Genomic DNA, 24,032 nt, shown 5'->3' with positions numbered 1-24,032 from the left:
GTGGCACCCTGAGTTTAAAAATGTCCTTTACACTTGTTCCTGTTCCTTTCATCACTAGAACTGAGTGGACGCATGTTGACATTCCCTGACCTTGTAGAACTAATGATGCCTTTCTGCATAAGGCCTGGTTCAGGAAGTCCTCTTAAAAACTCCAAATTAAAAACTTCACTTGGAGCTTCATTCTGCTTTGATTTCTGTTGACAACCTCTGCTTACTCTTTGAACTTCATGCTCCAGGATTTGGCAGAATGGGTGCAATTTTCTTCCCAGCCCCTGATTGATTGAATGTCTGAAAAATGGGGTTACTAATGGCTCCAGAATTTATATAGTAGTTTTATATAGTGGCTTGGGCCTCACTATAATTATTTTAAAACATTAAAAGCCAATACATCACTATAGAATGGCAGGTTCTGACTCTACTGCAGTCTGACTTCAGACTGTTTGACAAACGGCTAGTCATGCCAACAGTATTTCCTCTTTCTGCACCTTTCCCAGCACCATTCAATAGCCAAGTCTGTGGTGAAATCGATGAGTATCAAGACAAATGGCATAAAAGGAGCAGAGGATAACATAAGAGCTGCTGACACACAGGATCTGTATATATTTAAAAAATAGTGACAGACTCGTTAAACTGTGCCATCCTTGTCCCTTGTTTACTTTTCCATAATCAAATAGGTGAGTAATATATATGGATTTATTAAGAATAGAAATGAAACACCTGCATTATGAACTAAATAGTAAATTAAAAATAAAAGATATATATATATATATATATATATATGTATATATATATATATATATGTATGTTCAGATAGAGTAGTGATGCTAGCAAAACAGGGTGATGAATAAATTGGCATTAAAAGTTACAGTGAATCCCTGAACCAAACAACATGAAAATGTTGTAAATATCATGAGGGCTTTGTTTGCTAACCATGTCCTCCTTTTCACGATAATTCCTGACAACACATACATTCTAGTTCTGCAATATCCTATAGGAACATTCTGTCTACCATGCATACATTAAATCTGTTTTCCAAATCTTGGACCAAGATATTTATAGAGCTAGTCATCTCTAGTATGTCTGAGGGTACTCAGTGAATGAAAGTTTGGCGCTATTTTACTGCTCTTTTGGAATTTCTAAAATAAGACTTATAAAATAGAAATGGACTGCACATGGAAACAAGAAATAATTATATCAAGTTTTGGCAAAATACTAAGTAAAACAAGAAGTATATGTAATGAGAACTGTTCTAAAACTCAATGAGATTGTAGAATTTTATGTTACCTATGGTGTTTGAAAACTGGTTGTATTGTCAGTTTCCCGAAAACACACTTTTAGTTCTATTCTCATTATTTCCAGTGGCACGTTCACAACATTGGGAAAGGAAACAGAAAGAGTTCAATAAATATACTGTGTTGCATATTAAAATTGCAAGAATCCATGGAAGGGTCTGCAACATACTGACACACTATATTTGGTGTCAAAGATGCCTTTAATATGTATTAATACTGTAAATTCCAGGTTTGTATATAAGTGGACATCTCACTAAAGAACCTATATGACATAAAACCTTCCAGGCTACATCTCAATTTCAGAACTGTAAAGTCCTAGTATTTTAGTCAGCTGATCTACTGATGCTAAGTAGTACCATGACCATGGCAACTCCCATAAATGACAGCATTTAACTGGGGCTTACTTACAGTTTCAGATGTTTAGAACATTATCATCATGGCAAGTAACATGCAGACATGCTAGCTAGGACTTCTACACCTGGATCCACAGGCTAAAGGAAGAGAGAGCAACTGGGTCCTTAAAACCTCAAAGCCTACTGCCAGTGACACTTCCTCCAATAAAGACATAACCTCTTAACTCCTCCCAGGTAGTGCTGCTTCCCGATGACCAAGCACTCATATATATGGGCACACCCAAACGACCACACCTAGTTATTCTTATCCTAACCACAACAACTAATTATTCTTATCCTAACCACCACAGCTATTTACTCTTACCTAAACCACCACAACTAGTTATTCTTATACTAACCACCACACCTAGTTATCCTTAACTAAACCACCACACCTAGTTATCCTTATCTAAACCACCATACTAGTTATTCTTATTCTAACCACCACACCTAGTTACTCTTATCTAAACCACCACACCTAGTTATTCTTATCCTAACCACCACACCTAGTTATTCTTATGCTAACCATCACAACTAGTTATTCTTATCTAAACCACCACAGTAGTTATTCTTATCCTAACCACCACACCTAGTTATTTTCTTTTTAAAGAATAGAATAACTGAAGCATTCTGCAGTAAGCAATGTAACAACTCAAGACTGGTTAGCTAGACTCATAAAAGGTACTTGGCTAGTTTTGTCCTGGAAGACTTCTCTGTCTCAATGAAGTTCATGTGTGACCCAGGGCTCTCAATAAGTTGACTTCAATTCATTCATGTTGCAATCAATTTGTTTAATAGCACTGATTGAAAGCAATTAGTGCAGGGGGGAAGAAATGCTTCATTAATTGGGACCCAGATAAAAGACTCTGTATGGTATATCTGTCATCAGTGTCGGGCATGAGACACTCATGGGTCTGTGGCTAGGTACTGATAAACTATGTATGAAAATCCTGTCCCTTTATGTGTTCTTAATGCTGTACTTGTATGTCAATTAACCATTAATGTTGAGAGATATTTTTTAAACACTTAAATAAAGTGAAAGTCCCTAAAACTCTAATGTACACCATGGACACTAGGCTTTTTTGTTCTCTAGACCAGTAGACAGTATGGATTTTACAGGGCTGGAGTAATAAAATATTGAGAAAGTAAAAGCTCCCAATTGCTACTTTTTAACTAATAAAATTCAAATTAGTTCTAATATAATTGGTAGCAATTGACACTTTAAAGTTACATTAAAATAATAAGATAAGGTTGGTATGGTATAGCCAGCAGCTGTTAAATCTGATTATAATTAATTATTAACTTAACAATTTTCAAATATATTCATCAGGTATATTTCATGATACTAGGTTCAATAAAATACAATTAAATATTTTCATTAACTTTTAATTTATAAGATTATAAAATTGTACACTTCAATAGGACTTCCTAATGTTGAAATAATATTCATTTTATTTGCTTAGATAAACAGTCTTATTTCAGATAATTATATATAGATAAGCAGAATATACCAATTTCCATTTATATACAGGAGTCTTACAAAGTAAAATATGACAAGAGTTACCAGTCCTTTAATGTGGGTGCCTTTAAAATAGAAGCATCTAGGTATTGCTAAAGCCCTGGAGAGATATTACTGCTACGTATGAGCAGCTTAACCTCACAGCTGACATGTTAGTAAGAAATGTGCCTATAGAGAAATTGCCATTTCAGTGACTTGCCCTAATTCTAAGTATACATTTGTAAATAGACTTGTCATCAAGTCCAGAACAATATTTTGACATTTAAAATCAACTGAAATGCCAACACTTCAGATAAACATATGTTAACACGGCAGTGTGATGTTGTATAACACTTCTGTTCAAAGCACTAGAAAACTCATCATTGGTTTAGGACATAAAAATGCATTTTACCCAAATAACTTTTCTTCATGGAGTATATAAAATTTTTTCAAATACTTAAAATACTTCATATTTAATGATGCATACAACAATACAATATATGGTGGGAAAATCTCTGAATTTCTAAAAATATAAAAAGATAATTTTAATCTAAAATGCCTCAGATTAAGACACTATTTTTTTGCTGAGTAAAATGTAATAAATAAGAAAAATTGTAATAGTGGCAAGTGTGATTTATGCTATTATAAGCACTGAAGAAAAATAAAATACCCAACTATATCTCCACCCTTCCTCAATGGAGCCATAAAGGAGGTTAGATAGGCAACCCACAGAAGCACTCAGTAACTAATACTGTATTTTTGTACTTGGATCTGAAATTGCTTTGTTCATAGTGTCCAGGAAACACCTTGAAGTTTGCCAACTGTAGCTCGCATTATTTGATTATGAATGGTGTCTATGTGTAAATGGAAGCACTTATTTCATTTTGAGGGCACTGCAATCAATACAATATTTTATAGACCTCTGAAGGTTCATATGCATAGCTTAGTAAGGCAATTTTACCACATCTCTGACAGTTGTGTATCTCCCAGCCTCTTCCAACATGCAGTATTTGTCTTAGGGTTTATATTGGTTTGAAGAGACAGCATGACCATGGAAACTCTTAAAAAGGAAAAACATTTAATTGGGGTGACTTACATTTCATAGGTTTTAGTCCATTATTATCATGGTGCAACAGGGTGGTGTGCAGGCAGACAAGGAGCCTGCACAGACCTGCATCTTGACCCACTGGCAATAGGAAATGATCTGAGTATCATGCTGAGTGAAACTTGAGCAGAGGAGACCTCAAAACCCACTCCTGCAGTGACACACTTCCTCCAACAAGGTCACACCTACTCAAACAAAGCCACACCTCCTAATAGCAACACTCCCAGTGAGCTTATCGGGGCCAATTAGATTCAAAGTACCACAGTACTCAAACTCATTTTTCTGTTAGTAGATCTGATTTATTGTAGCAGTTGAAGTCCGAGATATGGTAGTATACCAACCCTTCCTACGCATTTTTAATGTCTCTATGTAGCCAGTATGATCCTCATCTCAGAGAGATGAAAAGATTTTTCAGCATAAATATATCCCAGCATTCTCCCCTCCACAAGTCCCTTCAGTATACATGTCTGACTGTGTACAGATTCCTTTTTATCACTTATGCACCCTTCAGGGAGCCTGGGTAACAACTGTTCACACCAGATCCCACTTGTCAGCTCAGTATCTCTCACAATAATGCAAATGCCTTACTCAGTGCTGAACTTTCGTCCTATTCAGGATAAAACTGTTAGAAGTGGACTTCACACTTCTCTGAATTCAATTACTTGACTACCTGACTTGTAACCAAGAGACAATAAAGAGAAATATGAGTAAAACCAGAAGAAAATGGTAGGACTCCCCTACTCCAGTCATGACAAGCATTTATGCAGAGAAAGACTGATTCCCACATCATAGGAAATAATGACAGGTTGCTTGTGCCACAAGACACTTCAGATAAATTTAGAACTTTTGTTTTTTTTTTTTTTCCTTATGCCCTTCCCTCTGCATGGAGACCTTAGAGGCAGAAGACCATGGCTGACTGTGCTACAGTTACTGCCCTGCCTTAGCCTTACTCTCAGCTACATTCAGGCTAGCAAGGCCAGCCAGCCTACTAGATTTCAAAGCTGTCATTGTGACATGCAGAGTTCCCCTTATTGTTTAACTGAATCCATCGCCTTCCAAACCCAATTGTGTTTATTCAGAGAAGTTATCTAGAAGCACAGACTTCAAAATGACTGTTCTTACACAGCTTCTTAGCCCCCGCCCACGCCTTGCACACCATCCTGTGCCAGTCCTACTGCTATCTGAACAGCTGCAAGGCAACATGTGCTGACTGCCAGTGTTCTGTTTTCTACCAGTGTGTAGCACACAGACATGGGAGCAATCCAGTAGCAGAATCCTATGACTCTGATTGTGTTTATGTGGCGTCTGCAAATAGGCAATAAGACATTCTGTCTGGAAACCAAGGCAACATTCCTGATTTAGAGTATTTCAGAGAGTAACGAGGGCCAGTGTCATTCCCAATTGATCAAAAGAACATCTGCTCTCAAGAGGAGGCACAAAGGGATAGGACCCAGACAGGTACTGACTAGGTCCTGAGCCCCAAAGGCTGTGCCCATCAATATTCAGTCAACGTATGTGAAATCATGTGATGTTCTTTCCTCTGTTTGATGATGTCACCAGCTTCATGTACCATCAGGTTCATTTGGAACAGTTTGTTTTCGGCTTTCGAATCCTAGAGCCTTCATCTAGCAGCTGTTGGAAACAGAAGCAGACACCCACAGCTAAACACTGAGCCGAACTCCTAAAATCCAGTTGTAGAAAAGGAGTAATGGTAAGCAAAGAGGTCAAGCCAGGCTACAGAAACCCACAGAAACTGCTGACCTGAAGAAGGACCCCAGACTGATAGCTGGGAAACCAGATTTGGACTGACCCCGATCCCCTGAACATGGGTCTCTGTTAGAAGGCCTGAACAGTCTAAGGGACCTCTGACAATGGAACCTGGATGTATCCCTTGTGCACAAAAGGACTTTGGGAGCACATTCCCCATGGAGGGTGACTCCCTTAACCTAGAGACAGGAGGGAGAGCCTAGACCCTACTCCAAATGACTTGACAGATTTTGATGATCCCTCCTGAAAGGCATCATCCTCTCTGTGGAGTGGGTGGGGAATGGGATGGGAGGGGTTTGGGCAGCATGGGAGAATGGGAGGGTGAGGGAACTGGGATCGATATGTAAAATGTAAAATATAAAAAAAAAATAGTAATTAGAAAATAGAGAAAAGTAAAATAAAAATAATATTTTTACACAATGTAAAACATTTACATGTTCCAAATTCAAATCAAAAATTGGATAACAAATTACAAGGAGCCTAACTTCCTCATCCCTTCTGCTCCTGCCTGCTACCTTATATTTGCTCTGCTTTCATGCTTCTGTTGCTTGGTCTTTGAACTTGTAAGCATGTGTCCCCTCCTATTCCAGATGATCTCCGTAACCTGTTCATGCCTCACTTCTCAGCAGGCCCCCTCTGTTTAATGTTTTGGAATGGATAGATTTCATGATTATTAGCTGAGAGGGTAAGGATGGATAGGTCTGGAAGAAACCCATGTCTAGGAGGGAGGAAGAATGTGTACATAATGAGAAGCACTGAGACTCCGAGGTAAAAGCCTTCCATGAGGTTTGTGGACATGAACGTAATGGAAAGCTCACGTCTGTGCTGTTTCTCAGTTACAGTGGGCTACACGCACAGCCACATATAGAATTGGAAACATGTTGTGTTTGGCTGTATGTGAAAGATTGTCACGAGGAGAGATAATAAAAGTCTGAGGGAAGGAGGCCAGGTTGGCGTTCAAATAAAGAGAGAAAGGAAGTAGAAGGAGGATGCAGGTCTCGAGATGTGAGCTGACCTCACTGGAGGAGAGGACAGTTTAGGAGGATGGAGTTTGATGTAGTTAAAGTGCCCCCCAGCTCAGGGAGGAGAGACCTTATGCAGACTTGATTCAGGGAGGAGTGGCAGATGGTTCTAAATGGCAGGACTGTGGAAGGCTTGGAACTTTAAATAGCACAGGTTGACCCCCTTGTTGGTGAGGTTGTACTTCCTGTTAGAAGTGCCAATGCAGTGCTATTACATTAGAAACAGCGGAGATGAAATTTTAGTATCCAGAAAGTGACATCAGTGAATAACGATTGCTTTCCATTGCCTGACAAATGGAGTCTGAGAGTTGCATTCCTTTCCTTTTCTAAAAATAGATGCACACTTCTGAGTAGAATCATCACATTATTCTTCATGCTAATAATAACAGAATCCTCCTCTTACCACGATATAAATGCTGAGGAGGAACTATAAACAAAACTGCTTTGTTGCTGTGATGCTATACGATTTCCACACTCTCCCTAAAAGATGCACACAGCAGATGGTAGGATCCTGCCCCAACGTGAAAATGGTTTTGATGTGGTGAGACAACTCATCTCCAAGAAAAACACTTACTTCTCACCTTCTCACAGTCAAAAGGGAGAGAGAGACCAGTCTCCCAGTATCCCAATGCTGGCATAATCAAACTCCCAGGAAGGTGCAGGACTGAGCATACATCCAGCATCGGGAGAGGGTGGGTACTTTCATTCCATCATCTGTAAAGGAGAGCATGTGGACACTGTCCTGAAATCCACAGTATTCTTTTTATTTTATAAAGTACATTTATTTAAATATAAAACATTCCAACTTCTATTGATACTTCAGTTGGTCAGGCTACTACTACAACACACTCAGCCACAGGAATCTCTACAGAATATACTTTTTGTGTGTTTTTGTTTGTTTGTTTGTGTGTTTGTTTGTTTTGTTGACTCCAATTCATTAGCTCTACAGCACCAGATTAAGAAATATAAATTCTGCAAGTTTTTAAGCCAACCCAAAACTGGTTTGCCAATTGTATATTTTATATAATTAAGTGTTCCTTTGTGTTTTAGGCAAACAGGAAAATGGTATATTTGCACAGGATAAACTTAGAATAACAATTTTGTTCCTGAGTCATGTGGAATTATCAACATTTACAACCTTGCCTGAGGAAAAACACTATTTTAGTTCTTTAACAATTTTTGTAAGTAACATAATAAGTACAGAGCATGGTTGATGTTTCTGATGTGACAAGGCAGTCACATCAAAATGATGATCAGTGGTGTCGTAAGACTGCTGACAGCACAGGCTCACCCTCCATGTCCAAATTTCTCATGACTGCGAGAGTGGGACTGGAGGGCAGCAGGCCCATTGACTTAAGGGTAGGGATGCAGAAAGCATCTGGCTGATGCCCTACCTAGTAATCTGGGCCTGCAAAAAGACATTTCCTCCAATTTGCAGTTAAAGAGAAAAATATAAAGGAAGAAAAAAAGGAGAAAGAAAGATCTCTCTACTTTCCTCATTCATTTAGGTCTTAATTATGGAATATTTATGTATTTAAATGTGCATACTGAAACGTGCAGCTCAGTAAAATTGTAGCATTGAGATGCTCCAAGTTGTCATGCAATAAGAGGTAGGATATCACCAATGATGAAATCTCCCACAGCTTTTCTCTCAAACTCTATTTGGAATCTCCAAGCATACCAGCAAATGTCCATCAAGTTATCTGTTTCTAAACACCTGCCATTATAATACAAATCACTCTATCCAATACAAGGTTTATGCAATCAATCTGTGGTATAATGTGTCGGGAGACCTGCTCATTTTCATAGCTGAATAATATTCAATCGTACAGATGTAGCATTGTCTACCCATTCCATTCTCAAAAATGAGGGCTGATTCCATTTGGGAAAGTTGTGGATAATATTACTGTATGTATTCTTCTACGTATATGTTAGGTGTGCAGAAACTAGTTTCCAGGGAGACTGGCAAATTATGGAAGTGAATGTATGAATGAATTTAAAACCCTACTAAAAACTATGAGAATTCTGCTAGTTTCTTATCTTCCCCACACTAGGTCCAGTCATCTTTGATTAACCACTCTAGTGCTTCTGAAGCAATATTTTACTTTATGTATCCCCACAAGTAATGATGTTTCTACATTTCATACATGTAGCATACAATTTCCTCTGCTTTTTCTTTTTTCCCTGTAATTTCTTTTTTCATTTATTGTTATTATTATTTCTTATTTTACATGTCGATCCCAGTTCCCTCTCCCTCCCATCCTCCCTTGCTCCCCGATCCCTTTTCCCATCCCATTCCCCACCCATTCCACACAGAGGGTGAGGCCTTCCAGGAGGGATCATCAAAATCTGTCAGGTCATTTTCTTATTGCATTTCTTTTTTTATTACTGATTTATAAGAGTTGTAAATATGAGACCCATTCTTGTATGCTGTCTTTTATCTTTTATTATTATTATTATTCTCTTTGTCATGCCTTTTCAAATATAAAGTGTTGGGTTTTTCATTTATATTCTTCTTGTGTTTTAAGAAATATTTTTCAATCCAAACTTACAGATATAGTCTATTATATTATTTTGTGGATGTTTTATTACTATTAGTAGCAAGATATTCAGTATCAAATTTTGTATGTGTTAGGAGATACCTTTCATATTTTTGTTGGTATATCTAGTCATTCAGTCCCATTTAATAAAATGCTCCTGTTTCTATCCAGCACTGTGAATCAAGTGCATATGTATGTGTGGGTGATTGTCATGGGTCTACTGGATCCACTTATCTACAGATATCAAGCCACCTTATTTATATATGCAGCTACTAGAGCTGGGCTTTTTCTCCTTGAGGAGTGATTTCGCTATTAGGAAGCTTTTCAGTCTCTTAAAAAAATATATTCAGAAAGAGAAATGTAGAGGATTTCACCTGATACATTCTGATAATGCAATTTGAAGAGAGGCTCTCACTGCAACTCTAGCAAGTGAGCATGCCTATCCATCGATTCTGCCTTCTTTTCCTTACGCTTCTTTGCAGACATTTCATATATATTCAGTTGGTTTAAGAGAGATATTTGCCACTATTGCAATTGTACTTATGTTTAATTTTCTGCTTAAGTGTTTGTTGTTAGCATCAACAAATGTGATTCATCTTTGAACACTGTTTCTGTAAGATAGAAACACTTAAATTTGTTCTTTATCCTCTTAAATTTTCTATGTGTCCACAATTACAAAACATTTTATTTTTTCTTTTTATTCTTTTTTATGTTGCTTATTTGTCACACCAAATTAGTACTAAATAGATCTTTTAGCCATTAAGATCATAAAATTTAGGTGTCGGGGGTATAGCTCAGTGGTAGAGCATTTGACTGCATAAAATTTAGATGTTATTGGTAGTAAGTACATTTGTCACAAAGTCTTTAAAGCACTTGTCAGGACAATGAGAAAGGATGTTATCAGTCTGTCGATTCTTTTTTTTTTATTAATTTAATTTATTTTATCTTATATAACAAAGTCCATTTAAATGAAAACAAACATCTATGGACAATATTTGGGAATTTGGGCTTTGTTCGTTCCAAACTACTTCCTGCTGGTAAGGAGCGCTGTCATGGGGGATTCAAAGAAAATTCAGAAATCCTGGCTGTAGTCTGCAAGGCTGCTTTGTCCAGCTGTTTTGAATGTAGGATCACCTTGTACTCTGTTTCAGGCAGTCTGGCATGATCAAACCACATTAGTCTGGAAGGAATCCACATCTTTTCATTTTCTGTGGAAACAAAAATAGAAATCCTTTTCCCCAGTAACTTGTCCTTCAACTTAAATTTTGGAGTCAAAGCATTTTTTTTTAATTTAATTTATTATTTTACATGTCGATCCCAGTTCCCTCTCACTCCCTCCCTCCCTCCATCCCTCCCTCCCTCCTTCCCTCCCTTTTACCCTCTCCGCCCTCTCACATGCAGTCTGTGGATTCTACGTAGGTTTGCCTTATATTTTTTGACATTGAGTGTTCAATTTTATTTGTGCCTTTTTGACATTGACTATGATGATTTAATTTCCCCTTTTAGTGGTAATATAATGAGTTATAGTGAATGAATTTTCAGAGCCAGATGTACCTTGTGTTCACATAACAAGCCCAATGAAGTTTGTTTTTGATTATACCATTTTCAATGTATTATTTGTCTTTTTGTCAATTACAAATACGTGATAATTTATTTTCCTGGAACAATTTCAATGTCTTTTGTTACCATAGTTGTCCCTTTCTTAGAAGTGAAAGGACCAGTGTCTTGTTTTTCTCCATCTCAATTAGAGTGTATACAATACTAGTTAGTCCTCAAATATTTCATTATTTTACCACAAGGCCACAGTTATTTTCTTATTCTTCTTCTTATTATCATTATTATTTAGTATTTACATATTGATCCCAGTTCCCTCTACCTCCCATCTTCCCATGCCCACCACCGACCCCTCCCATCCCATCCTACATCCACTCACCAGGGAGGGTGAGGCCACCCATGAGGGATCTTCAAAATCTGTCAAGACATTTGGGGTAGGGTGCAGGCCCTCCTCCATGTCTCTAGGCTAAGTGAGTATCCCTCCATGGGGAAAAGGCTCTGAAAGTCTGTTCTTGCATTAGGGATACATTCTGGTTCCACTGCCAGAGGTCACATAGACTGCCAAGGCCTTCTAATTGACCCACGTTCAGGGGATCTGGGTTAGTCCTATGCTGGTTTCCCAGTTAAAGTCTGGGGTCCATGAGCTACCCCTTGTTCAGATCAGCTGTTTCTGTGGGTTTCTCCAGCCTGTTCTTAACCCCATTTTTCTTCATTTCTCCCTCTCTGCAAACTGTATTCTAGGAGTTCGGCTCAGTGTTCAGCTGTGGGTGTCTGCCATTGCTTCCATAAACTATAGGATGAAGGCTCTAGCATGGTATATAAGATCAATCTCATTATAAGAGAAGGGCATTTAAGGAAGCCTCTCTACTATTCCTTAGATTGTTAGTTGTGGCCATTCTCGTAGCTCTCTGGACATTCCCTACTGCCAGATTTCTCTTTAAAACTATAGCAGCTCCCTCTATTATGTATATCTTTTCTTTCTCTTCTCTATTCTTTCCCAAACTTAATCTTCCTGATACCTCGTGTTCTCCTCTCCCCTTCTCTTCTCTTCTTCTCTTTCTCCTAACACCCTCTCACCTCCCCCTCCCCCCAATATGCTCAGGAGATCTTGTTCCTATCCCCTTCTGTGGGGGGAGCATGGATGTCTCTCTTAAGGTCCTCCTTGTTTCCTAGCTTCTCTGGCAGTGTGGCTTATAGGCTTGTGATCCTTTGCTTTAAGTCTAAAATCCATATATGATTGAGTTCATACCATCTTTGTCTTTTTGTGAACAGGGTTCCCTCACTCAGGATGCTTTCTTTCAGTTCCATCCATTTGCGGTGGAAATTTCAAGATTCCATTGTTTTTCTCCCACTGAGTAATACTCCATTGTATAAATATACCACATTTTTTGTATATATTCTTCAGTTGAGGGCCATCTAGGTTGCTTCCAGGCTCTGAATATTACAAATAGTGCTGCTATGAACTTAGCTGAATCAATGTTTTTGTTGCGTGAATGTGCATGTTTTGGGTATATGCTTAAGAGTGGAAATGTTGGATCTTGTGGTAGACTGATGTAAATTTTCCTGAGGAGCCACCATACTGATTTCAAAAGTGGCTGTACAAGTTTTCACTCCCACCAGCATGTGCCCCTTTCTCCACATCCTCTCCAGCATAAGCTGTCATTGGTGTTTTTTTTTTTTTTTTTTTTTTTTTTTTTTATTTTATTCATTCTAAGTGGAGTAAGATGGTAGCTCAAGAAGTGTTTTGATTTGTATTTCCCTGAGGGCTAAAGATGTCAAGCACTTTCTTCAGTGTCTTTCAGTCATATTAGATTACTCTATTGAGAATTCTCTATTTAGTTCTGTACCCCACTTTTTAATTGAACTATTTGATGTTTTGGTGAGTAGTTTCTTAATGTCTTTGTATATTTTGGAGGTCAGCCATCTGCCAGATGTGGGGTTGGTGAAGATCTTTTCCCATTCTGTGGGCTGCTGTATTGTCTTGTTGACTGTGTCCTTTGCCTTACAGAAGCTTCTCAATTTCAGGAGGTCCCATTTATTAATTGTTGATCTCAGTATCTGTGCTACTGGTGTTATATGTTCAGGAAATGGTCTCCTGTAGCAATTCGTTCAAGGGTACCTCCCACTTTCTCTGCTAAGAGATTCAGTGTGGCTTGGTTTATGTTGAGGACTTAAGTTTTGTGTATGATGATGGCTACTGGATTTTAAGCATGGTCACATAGTACCTTTATCCACCTTAAGAGCCGATTTCAGCCTTCTATCCTAAAGAAAGGAACTATTTTCTATTGGATCAGCCTTCTGTGTTGTATTTATTAACTCTTACTAACTTTTCTGTTATGCTTTTTAGTACACCTGCAGTTTAGTTTAATTTTAAAAATTGGTGATTAGCCTGATATTGTCAGTATTTATTTTCTTTTCATTGCACCTCCTATCTCTAGAAACAAAATTAACAATATTTCACAATTATCAAAATTTCAGGTCACAAGTATTAGCAGACACATGTGATCAGGAACTCTGGAGGCCACAGGCTAGCCTGAGTTTTCCAGCAATATCTTGTCTCAAAAATTCTTGTGGGATTTTAATATTGAATATACCATTTTAATCCAATTAAAATATTTGTACTTCTCTTGTAAACTTTCCTTGAGTCATGGCTAAATAGATTGATATTTAGTAACTTCTAACTGTATAGCTATCTTGTGGTTCATTAGCGCTGCATCTAAGCAAGCCCTGAGTCCCAAAGCCATTTAAACCCCGAAGACTTGGGGGAGGTACTGCTAATGCTCAGTCACTTTTCAAAATATATTTTTAAATTTATTTCTTGAGATTCTAAATGTGCATATAATGTATTTTGATTATTCACATCCCTCTGTTAATCATCTTTACCCTCCTTCATCTACACCTCACTTCTTCCAGACAAGTCTTCTATCTGTATTCATATTGTATTTGTGTGTGTGTGTGTGTTTCCTTGAGTGTAATTAGGCTGCTTGCATCAACTTTGGTTGGCATTTGCTTACTGGAGCATAGTCAACTAATGAGAGGCTATACTACTGAAAATAATTATTCCTCCTAATCCAACAATCATTACCTGCCAATGGTTTGTGCAGATTACCACAGACACTGTGATTTCATGAGTGCAAAAGCATACCTTCGTCAAAAGAAAGCATTTTACAGTGCTCCTCTGAATGCTCTGGCTCTCACATTCTTTCTGCCTTCTCTGCCCTGTGATCCCTGAATCTTAGATGGGATCCTATAGATGTCCTCCTGAGAGTTGAGCACCCAACAGACACAAGCACTTGCACCAGGTATGAGTCTCTGTGTTCACTATCAACCATGGAAAGGAATTTTCTCTGACAACAGCTAAGTGAAGTCCTAACTTGTGTGTATAAACAGATGCTCAGAAGGCAATTTGACACTTTAGCAAAACATTAGCTGTGCATTCTTTGACTTCCCAATCCACAGGCTTTTGATCGGGTTTATGGTATTAACCATGAGCTCTCCTTTGAGAAATAAGCCTCAAATTGACTCAGAAAGCAGTCTGTTACCCACAACAATCATACCACTGCTTTACCATGGTCATGTCTTGCTCAGCAGACCAGTACTATGACTTGCAAGTTCTGTATCTAAGAGAAATCATTAATACATTTTCTCTTCCAACACTCTTTATAATGCTTTTTGGACCAGAAAAACTAGTCCGAAGGAGGAAATTTCCAGTTGTGTCTTCATTTCTCATTGTCTCATATTCAAAGTGTAGATCTCATTCTTATAGATAGCCAAGAGCATTAACAATACACTATATTGTTTTGGAAAACTCTAAGGCCTTTCTGACTAATAATTCATAGAGAGGTATTCCATACTTAACAATGGAATTTTTGCTTAATACTCTGTGGCTTTGGGAGCAACGTTATCTATTCATGTAGTATACCTCCAAACATATTCTTTGTTTATTTGCTTTGTACTTAGCTACAAATTTAATTAGTTTACAAATTTTCCATACGACTTTCACGTATCCTCAATTTTAGTTAACCCTTTCCCTCCTCCTCATCACTGTCTCCCTGCCCCTATTTTAGCTTATACTCTTTCAGTGTTCCTATTCCTTCCTTCTGGTTTCATATTTCAAGTTCTACCACCTTCCCAACATTCAGAGCTCTTTTTAATTTAGCAGTCATGATATTAAGTTCCTTTTCTATGTTGTCTTCTTATTCACAAGTCTGGTGTTCTAATTTTTCCACTCTTTCTTTAGCTCTAAAATTTTTTTCTATGCTGGTGTGTGTGTGTGTGTGTGTGTGTGTGTGTGTGTGTGTGTGTGTGATTTCCACCAATGGAAGGAGTGATAGATAGTGTTAATTGCTTTTGTCAGAGTATTTTATCACAGTAAAGAGAAAAGAAACTAAGACAGAAACTGGTACCAAGAAGTAAGGCCATTGCCGTGATAAATCTAACTATGTGGTCCTTAGGTCTTTTGAAATAATTCACAGCAGGGCTATGCAGAGTTTGAAAATTTGAGTTTGAAAGTGCAAAGCATGATGGAATCACAGCTCAATGGGCCACTTTAGTGGGAGCTTAGAAATAAAAAATGCCAAGAAAAACAAAGTGAGTACACAACTTATGAGGCTTTATAAGGGAAAAGGGTTTCAGTGAGGAACTAGGATGTAGCCATTGCTATGATATTTAACCAAGAACCTGGCTATATTCTGTCTGTGATCTGATATATAAGACAATTTTAAAGTAAAGATAATGGATTAATATGTTTGGCAGAAATAGGGTATGTGAGCAAGCTTACAGTTTTATATAAGAAGCATACAACCACAAAGCAGCTGTAACTGTGGGGGGAAAAAACATTACAAACAGCTCTCAGAGACAATAGGATAATTGCCTTCAGGACCAGACACCACCCATTGAGGATTTGTAAAGAGAATGCAGCTGAGTTCCCTACTCATCAAAAACAGTTGTCTTGGATAGTGTTTCCCCAGGTTCAGCACATAGGAGGTGATGCAACTCTGGCCCAAGCAGGGCAGGCTCCATCCAAATGTCAACAGAACTTCTGATGGATGCCACATTGGTCATGGTCCTGGTTTTGTAGACATGAAAGATGCATGATAGAGTCACTGAGGCTTGTTCAGCGATTTCAGAGAGCAGCTGATGCCAGGCAATTGTGTCAGGTCAGAATCTCTGCCAGGACATTACATGACACTGCGAAGTTTCAATAGAAACTGCTGGATGTTGAAGATGCTTGAATAATAGAATGTACATCAGGCATAGCTGTTGACATAGAATGGAACCAGTCTAGGTGGCCTTGCTGGAGGCCTAAAGCTACCTAAGCCCTTTGGAGCACAGCCAGTTTTAGCATAAGTCCCAGATTTCAGACATGGAGCGACAGATCTTGATATTTTCTGTGATGGATTTTTTTACTTGCTTTTGTCTGATCCTTCATTGGTATTCTCTGATTCTTCCTTTTTGTACTAGCAATGTTTACTCTATGATATTATAAGTTGGATATAAGTAACTTTTTTTATAGCTACTCACAGTTAAGAAACTTAGGACAATTAAGTAATTGTTCTTTAAAGACTATAGTAACATGAATTTACATTATAACATGGTCATAAGCCAGTTGAAATAAGAGGTGGAAGGTTATGACTTAAAAGTTACACTTTTGGGTGTCCAGTTGAGAGTAAATTGACAAGGGCCTTTGGGGTCCTTCTCAAGGCCCCCTTTAGGGTTCAGATTGGACACTACATCAAGCTAAAAGAACTTTGGGTATCTGAGAGCAAACAAACTTTCACATGTGTGCTGTTCCAAACATATCTCTCTTCCATTGTTCTAATTCTTCTGTCTTAATTCTAGATCCTCCCAGCTTCTTCTCTAGCCTAAAAACTCCCCTTTTACAGGAATAAGGCTATGATCAGAGCCCAGTGGCACATTGCCCAGTGACAAACTTTGAGACATGGGTCTTTTGTAAGCTAGACTTGGCAAGCAAAGAATTGGCATGCTTTTCTTAGGGTACTTTGTGTAATAACCTTGGTTAGACATCTGTGACTCTGACCTTGTGCACAGCTGTAAAGTTTTAAATTTATGATCTATACACAAAAGCCTTTAGTCTAGTTCGAACTCGCTCTAAGGTTAAAAAATGAGGTAATTGTGTGCAGTTCGACTTCAAGCGAGGAGCATGTGTTATTTCTGATTCTAGCTTAGTAAAAGGAACAAAGAGACGTTCAAGTGCCTTACACTCTTTGTGGGACAATAGATCTAGTTACGATCTAGTATATTTTCTATATGTCAGAATCATACTGTTAATGATAAATCATCTTCCTGAGCATCCACAGATATATGTGTGCCCAATAGGTGGAATATTTTCACGAGATAAACACACAACCATTAGGACAACATCCAGAGCTATTCTTAGAGAAGAAATGAAGTGATATGTAAGAGAAACTTCAGATATAGCCAATCAGTTTCCTTGCTAAACCTTGCTAAACAGGATTGTCTCCATCAGAGTCTGATGGGTCAGCACCCGAATTATCAGTTACCACATGTTTTATGCACCCATGGCCTCCGATAGTGGATAAAGTGGGATGGTTAGGGATAATTGACAATGTGACATAATCACCTGGAACACAGGCCTCTGAGCATTGTCTATGGGCTTATCCAGACTGCACTAATAAAGGTGGGATGATTCACTTACTGTGGTTTGTCCCATTCTCCGGTTGAAATGTTGGCCTGAATAAGTAGTTTTGAATTAACTCTTTTGCTCAAAAAAAAAAAAAAAAAAAAATCCTCATAGGAATTTAAAACTGAACATACTTTAGCTTTTATCTTTTAAAAACCTGAGTGGAAATGTCTTTGTTTTCAAGAAATGTCTAAATTGCATCCAATTTGCTTTTGAAAAAAAAAAAAGGTGTTTTCAACGTATAAAAATTTAGCCTGAACTGATAGTTCAGAAAATACCTGAAGGACGTGTTTATATTTTATAAAATGCAGAGACATCACATATGAGAAGTAGTGGTCAGAGAAAAACTATACCTGGCACAATTAATTGATCACTTTTAATATACTCACATTTTATAGACCTAGCAGGAGGAAATATTGTTCCTCTAATTTATAAGCACTGTGAATATAAACCTAATTTCTTTTTATAAAGTCTGTCAATGTTCTATATTCAGTTTGTATTAATTTGAGAGGGCCATTATTACAAATACTCAGACTCAGGGATGTGAAGGGTAGAGAGGATCAGGATGAAGATGTAAACCTGGTTTATTTCTCTAGAGGCCTCTCTGCTACTGTGGCTTCCTGCCGTGGCGTTTGTGCAAACACACATTTTGTCATCTAAACAGCAGCCATATTACAGTGACCTTTATGACATTGTTTTACTTTAATCCCTTAAAGATTGTTTATTTAATAGTGTCACATCGAAAGTTATTGTTTGAACGCATGAATATTTAAAGACACAGTTCAGTCAATAACAAAGCATAAATTAATTTACCATGTATTTAACCACATAATATGCAGACTATTCTTATACCAGAGAATATTGAAAAAAAAAAACTATATAAAAACATAAGTGGGTCAACACTGAAATCACATACAGACAATAACATTATAAAAACTGAGAATGTTTTATTTATATATTTATGAATATATGTAAAATATAATATATTGTATAATAAATACACATGTGTATACAAAATTGGAGAACAAGAGGGCATGAATATGTAAGAGAGCAATAAGGTTCATAGAGGCTTGGAGGGAGAAAGGGAATGGGGAATTAATGTAACTATATTTAAATTTTAAAAATACGTTAAAATATATTTTAAAAATAAAACCAAAAATATTTATATGTTGCTGCAATAAAAACATATGAAATTATTCTTTTCCAAAAGGTAAAGGATTTAGAGGACTTGATAGTGTAGAACTGTAGGAAATTATTGTAGAACACTGATGAAAGATATTTCTTGGTTTTTTTTGTTGTTGTTTTTATTTTGTTTTGTTTGGCTTCTCAAGACAGGGTTTCTTTATGTCCTGGAACTAGCTCTGTAGAATAGGCTGTCTTAAAATTCACAGAGGTCCTCTGACTTCCTAGTGATGGGATTAAAGGCATGTGCCATCACCACCCAGTGATAAAAGAGGCATTTTTAAAACAGAATCTTTAAAAATTGTTGAATAGAAAAATACGTGGAAATTAATAAGAATAGAATTCTAGACATAAATATTGTAAATTCAAATGTTTGCTTCAGAAAGAGACATATCAGTTTGTTAAAATTTCTGCAATAACTCATTTAGAGAATGGTTCAAAGTAAGATCAGATAAGTGAATTAAGATGTTTCCATATAGTATCTGACAGGCTTTGACAGAGATTATGGCTTCTTCTCTCCAGAAAGATAAGAAGCTACTGGGAGGTTTGATTAGGATACATCATGACTTTCATTGTCTAGAGTCCCATAGTGGAACACTAAGAGGGGTAATCCAAGAATATAAACAGGTTTTTTATAGGCTCTTCAGTGGCATAATCAAAATCCGCTGGCTTAGATTTGAATATCAGTGTTGGAAGTGGTGAGATAAACCACTTTGGGAATATAATTTGAAGGTAAAGGTTGCAGGATTTGTTACATATTGAGAGAAGAAACTTTTGAGGTTTTGCTCTAAGATATAACATAATATAAATGCTCTAGTTCCTGACATAAATGTGAAGTAGGGAGGTGGGAAGCTGTTAAAACAAATGTTTTAAACGTGTGAAATTTAAGACTCCCAGTAGATTCTCGGTGGTATGTATATAGGCTTTTGCCAATAGCTCTACATAAAGAAGAACCAGGAAGTAAGTTTGAATGTTATCCTTTTGTAATGTTCTTCTTCTTGGGGCACCAACAGATCAAAGAAAGTATTTCATTCAAGTCTTAGTGAACCAATGAGTTTGTTGAATCTACTTATAGGAGCATAGGTGGGGATTATTTGTAGAAGCATGGTATGAATGGCTCAAAATTTGGTGAAAAGTCCCACCTCAACGTGAGTGACAACTCCCAAACCTGCACCACTGGGCTCCTCCCCAAGTTTGTTCCCCTTCCTATATTCTCTAACACCTGTCAAAGATCTTGTGCAACTGAGGTGCAAAGTACTAATGGGTGGAATCTCAAGAGGTGATCGCCCCACTTCTACCTAAGGCATAGTAACAGTTCCATCTTCATTGCCACAGGCTTGCTTATCATTGTATTGTTCTAATGTCAATGTTGACTTAAATGGGATTTTTTTTTTTTTTACTGTTGTGATGAAAAACCATGATCAAAAGGCAAGTTGGGGAGGAAAGGGTTTATTTGACTTATACTTCCACACTCCAATCCACTAAAGGAAGCCAGGACAGGAACTCAAGCAGGGCAGGAACCTGGAGGCAGAAGATGATGTAGAGGCAATGGGGGATTGCAGTTTACAGGCTTTCTTCCCAGGGCTTGCTCAATGTGCTTTCTTAAAGAATCTAGGTACCACTAGCCCAGTGGTAGCATACACAAATATGGCTTGGCCCTCTCTTCATCAGCCACAAATTAAGAAAATGCAGTACGGGTTCACCTGCAACCCAATCTCATGGGGGGCATTTATTCAATTGAGGCTCCTTCCTCTCTGATGATTCTATGTTGTGTCAAGTTGACATAAAACTAGCCAGAAAAACTGTCACACTGGCCATAACTGTCCAGCAATCCATTCTATACAAGTTGACCAGAGGAAATAGTGTTACTTCATCAAATATAGATGATATTCAAAGTGTTGCTAAGGTTACACAGGATAAAATGTAGACACAATGCAAGTTTTCTGCAGCCGTCACCCAAGGACATAGCAATATATAGAAGATGAAAAGAGAAATTTTCAAGAATACTATGAGTGACCAGTTAAAATAGGGATGGGAATAAAGACATACAATGATACAGAAGTCAATGCAATATATGTGATATCACGATTTTCAACAACCTACATGCCTAGAGAACTTAACAAAATAATCTAGTATTTCACTTAAAATGTGAAAAGGTATATTAAATATAGGTATGTCAGGATTAATATTACCTAACTAGTTAATAATCAAGCCCTTGAAAACAATGTATACATTTGATAATAGTAAGAAATTGTTGGTGGTGCACGTCTTTGATCCCAGCACTCAGGAGGCAGAGGAAGGCAGATCTCTGTGTGTTGATACCAGTCTGTTCTACAGATCTAGTTCAAGGACAGGCTCCAAAGCAATACAGAGAAACCGTGTCTCAAAAAACAAACAAACAAACAAACAAATTTAGAATCAAGTGAGAAAGAATTATAATTTCAACACATATTATGTGGAATGTTTATCATGCTTCTTTTTGACAAAGTCTCACATGATTCCATAAAAGATAATCAAAAGGCAAAGTAATGAAATATGAGGTCTCCACTGATGTTAAGGGAAATGCCTTTGTTGCCTTATTTTGGCACTGAATGTGCATGACTTCAGTTTCTCAACAAAAGCTCATTGATGTTATTGTCATCTCTCCTCTTTCCACAGGTGGGGAAGTTCCATACACAACTCTGGCAACCCGAATGATGATGGGGGCATGGTGGTTATTTGCTCTGATTGTCATCTCATCATATACAGCAAACCTTGCTGCTTTCCTCACTATCACCCGCATTGAGAGCTCCATCCAGTAAGTAGGCATAGAATCGAGTAGTCATCAAACATAATGGACGCTGGGAGTGTCACAGGGAACACCCTCTGAGCATAAATGTACACTATCTGATAATAAATTGTTACACTCCTTTTGAGCAAAGGATATTGATATTCAATTGGTGATAAACAACACCAATCCTAAATAATTTATCTTTATAAAATGTTGACTATAACTTAAATATTGTTTTCCATATTTTCCTGGAAGGACAGTATATCAGCAAAATTTTTTGCTTCATAGAGACAGGTAAATGGCTCAAAACCTTCTGTAATTCCAATTCCAAGTGAACCAATATCCTGTACTAGATATTGACATCATTGCATATGCAAAGTATACAGACATATATTCAGGCATACACATAAAATAAAAATAGATTGTTAAAACATAAAACTATGTCAGAGAAAAATTACGAAAAACACAGTATAAAGAACTGTCTTTCCAATGAGTTTGATCTATTTAGAGCAATCAGAGTAAATGGCTAAATGCACATATCAGGGGAAGCTGGGAGAATGGAAGAGAGAGGGCAAGAGAGAAGAACAGGTAACAAACAGAACTGGCGTGCTAGGTACCACACACTGCCTAACTTCATTGCTATCCATGAGGTGACCATCACTGCTCTTTCTGCAGCATCAGTAACAGTGATGGGAAATGGTTGTCAATAATGCACTCACTTCTTCGTTTATAGAAGTCTTTGCTTCAGAACATGAGGGACATTCCCATGAGTCTTGACACTGCGGCATTTTCAAACTTCATGGTTTCACACAGAAGCTACAGCACCATACTGTATCTGCCACAAATGGACACATTATCCTATGTACTACCTTAAGAAATATTCCCCTAAAATTGCCTTATTTAACCCCAAACAAAATGGTTTAATGAAAGGTCAAAATTCATGGCCCCAAACTGGCTAATTCAAATAAGAACAATTAGAAATGTAGAATAATTTCCTTGAATCAACTTCCCTGCAAAGAACAAAACGTCTTGCCTCTAAAATGTATGTAAATGAACTAACTACATTAGTGTCCAGAAATCCATTATAACATAATGCCAAATTAAGAATTAATTATTTATAGAGGAGTTCATTGTTTTTCTTCAAACTACAATCCGAAATTGAAACACCCAAAAGTCAACTAGTAATACTCACAAGCAGCAGCCAATTCCTTTATCCATTTATGGAAATGATACTTCTAAATCTACCCATCAAATCAGGCTCTTCAGAGTGTTTTGTAATTGTTGCTTTAGTGCAGACACTTCATCCCCTCCCAATGTATTCCTCTTATAGCCAGCTCTATGGGTAATACAAATTATAAGTAATACTGAGTAAAATGTGGGAGATTGAGTAATAATGAAAACTATTGCAATAGCCTAGGAAGAAAATTGATGAAATTAGTAACATCATAAAAATAATAACCATCATTTACTGATTAGTTATCAGAAACCAGGATTTGTGCTATTATATGCTGATTGGCTCATCTAATGCTCATCACCATCTTCTAAACACTATACTACCCATGACACATTTTTACAAATGGAAAAACTGAAGATTAGATGCCAAGAAACTTTTACCTTCATGCAGTAATGTATGGGCACTGAGCAGATCTTCAGGGTGCCAAGGACCCAAGCTTGTGTTCCTTGGCATTGCAACAGTTCTCATTCCCCACACCCAAATCTTCATGTGCCCTCTGTGTTTAGAGAAAGATGTGTCAGCCTTAAGAATAAAGCCTTAGCATTTACTAAGAATTCAAGGCAAAGATTCACTGTATAAAATGTTTTACAAACCTTCAATTGGTCTGGAGCAATAGCAATCAATGGCTTTCACATTTAGCCAGTTTTGTTAGTATGCATGCCAACATGAGTTAATCACACCTATGATTGCTCTGTACCCCTCTTAGCAAGACATTTTGGCATATCTAGTCATGTAAAGATGGAACATAATTACAACACAAAATGTGGCAGTCTAATGTGCGCCTGCATCAGACATTAATTCCTAATACTGCCCAGTGTCTCTTAATTATCCCCAGGTGTGTTCACTTTATAACTGTCTGTGTGCCTTCAGATAACCATCTCCTTCTTTCCGCCACCTCACAGGGCTTTCACCATTGTCCCCATCTTTTGCATCCATAGATTTGACTTTGTACTATGGTAATTGTGTTTCTGTGTTTGGCTCATTTTACTTAGCTACAGTGTGGTAGAAGATG

General features: G+C 37.5%; 1 protein-coding gene across 1 annotated transcript in view; it reads left to right on the top strand.

The window, feature by feature from the left end:
• Grid2 (glutamate ionotropic receptor delta type subunit 2) overlaps window positions 1-24,032 on the top strand; it is a 1,241,117-nt gene that overhangs the window by 980,548 nt on the left and 236,537 nt on the right. The window contains exon 12 of the mRNA XM_051202902.1: window positions 21,675-21,813. Coding sequence (XP_051058859.1) covers window positions 21,675-21,813 — 139 coding nt within the window. The remainder of the gene's footprint in view (window positions 1-21,674; window positions 21,814-24,032) is intronic.

This window comes from Phodopus roborovskii, unplaced genomic scaffold (assembly GCF_943737965.1).
Source record: "Phodopus roborovskii unplaced genomic scaffold, PHOROB, whole genome shotgun sequence".
NCBI classification, from domain to species: domain Eukaryota; kingdom Metazoa; phylum Chordata; class Mammalia; order Rodentia; family Cricetidae; genus Phodopus; species Phodopus roborovskii.
This window is presented reverse-complemented; position numbering and strand designations above follow the sequence as displayed.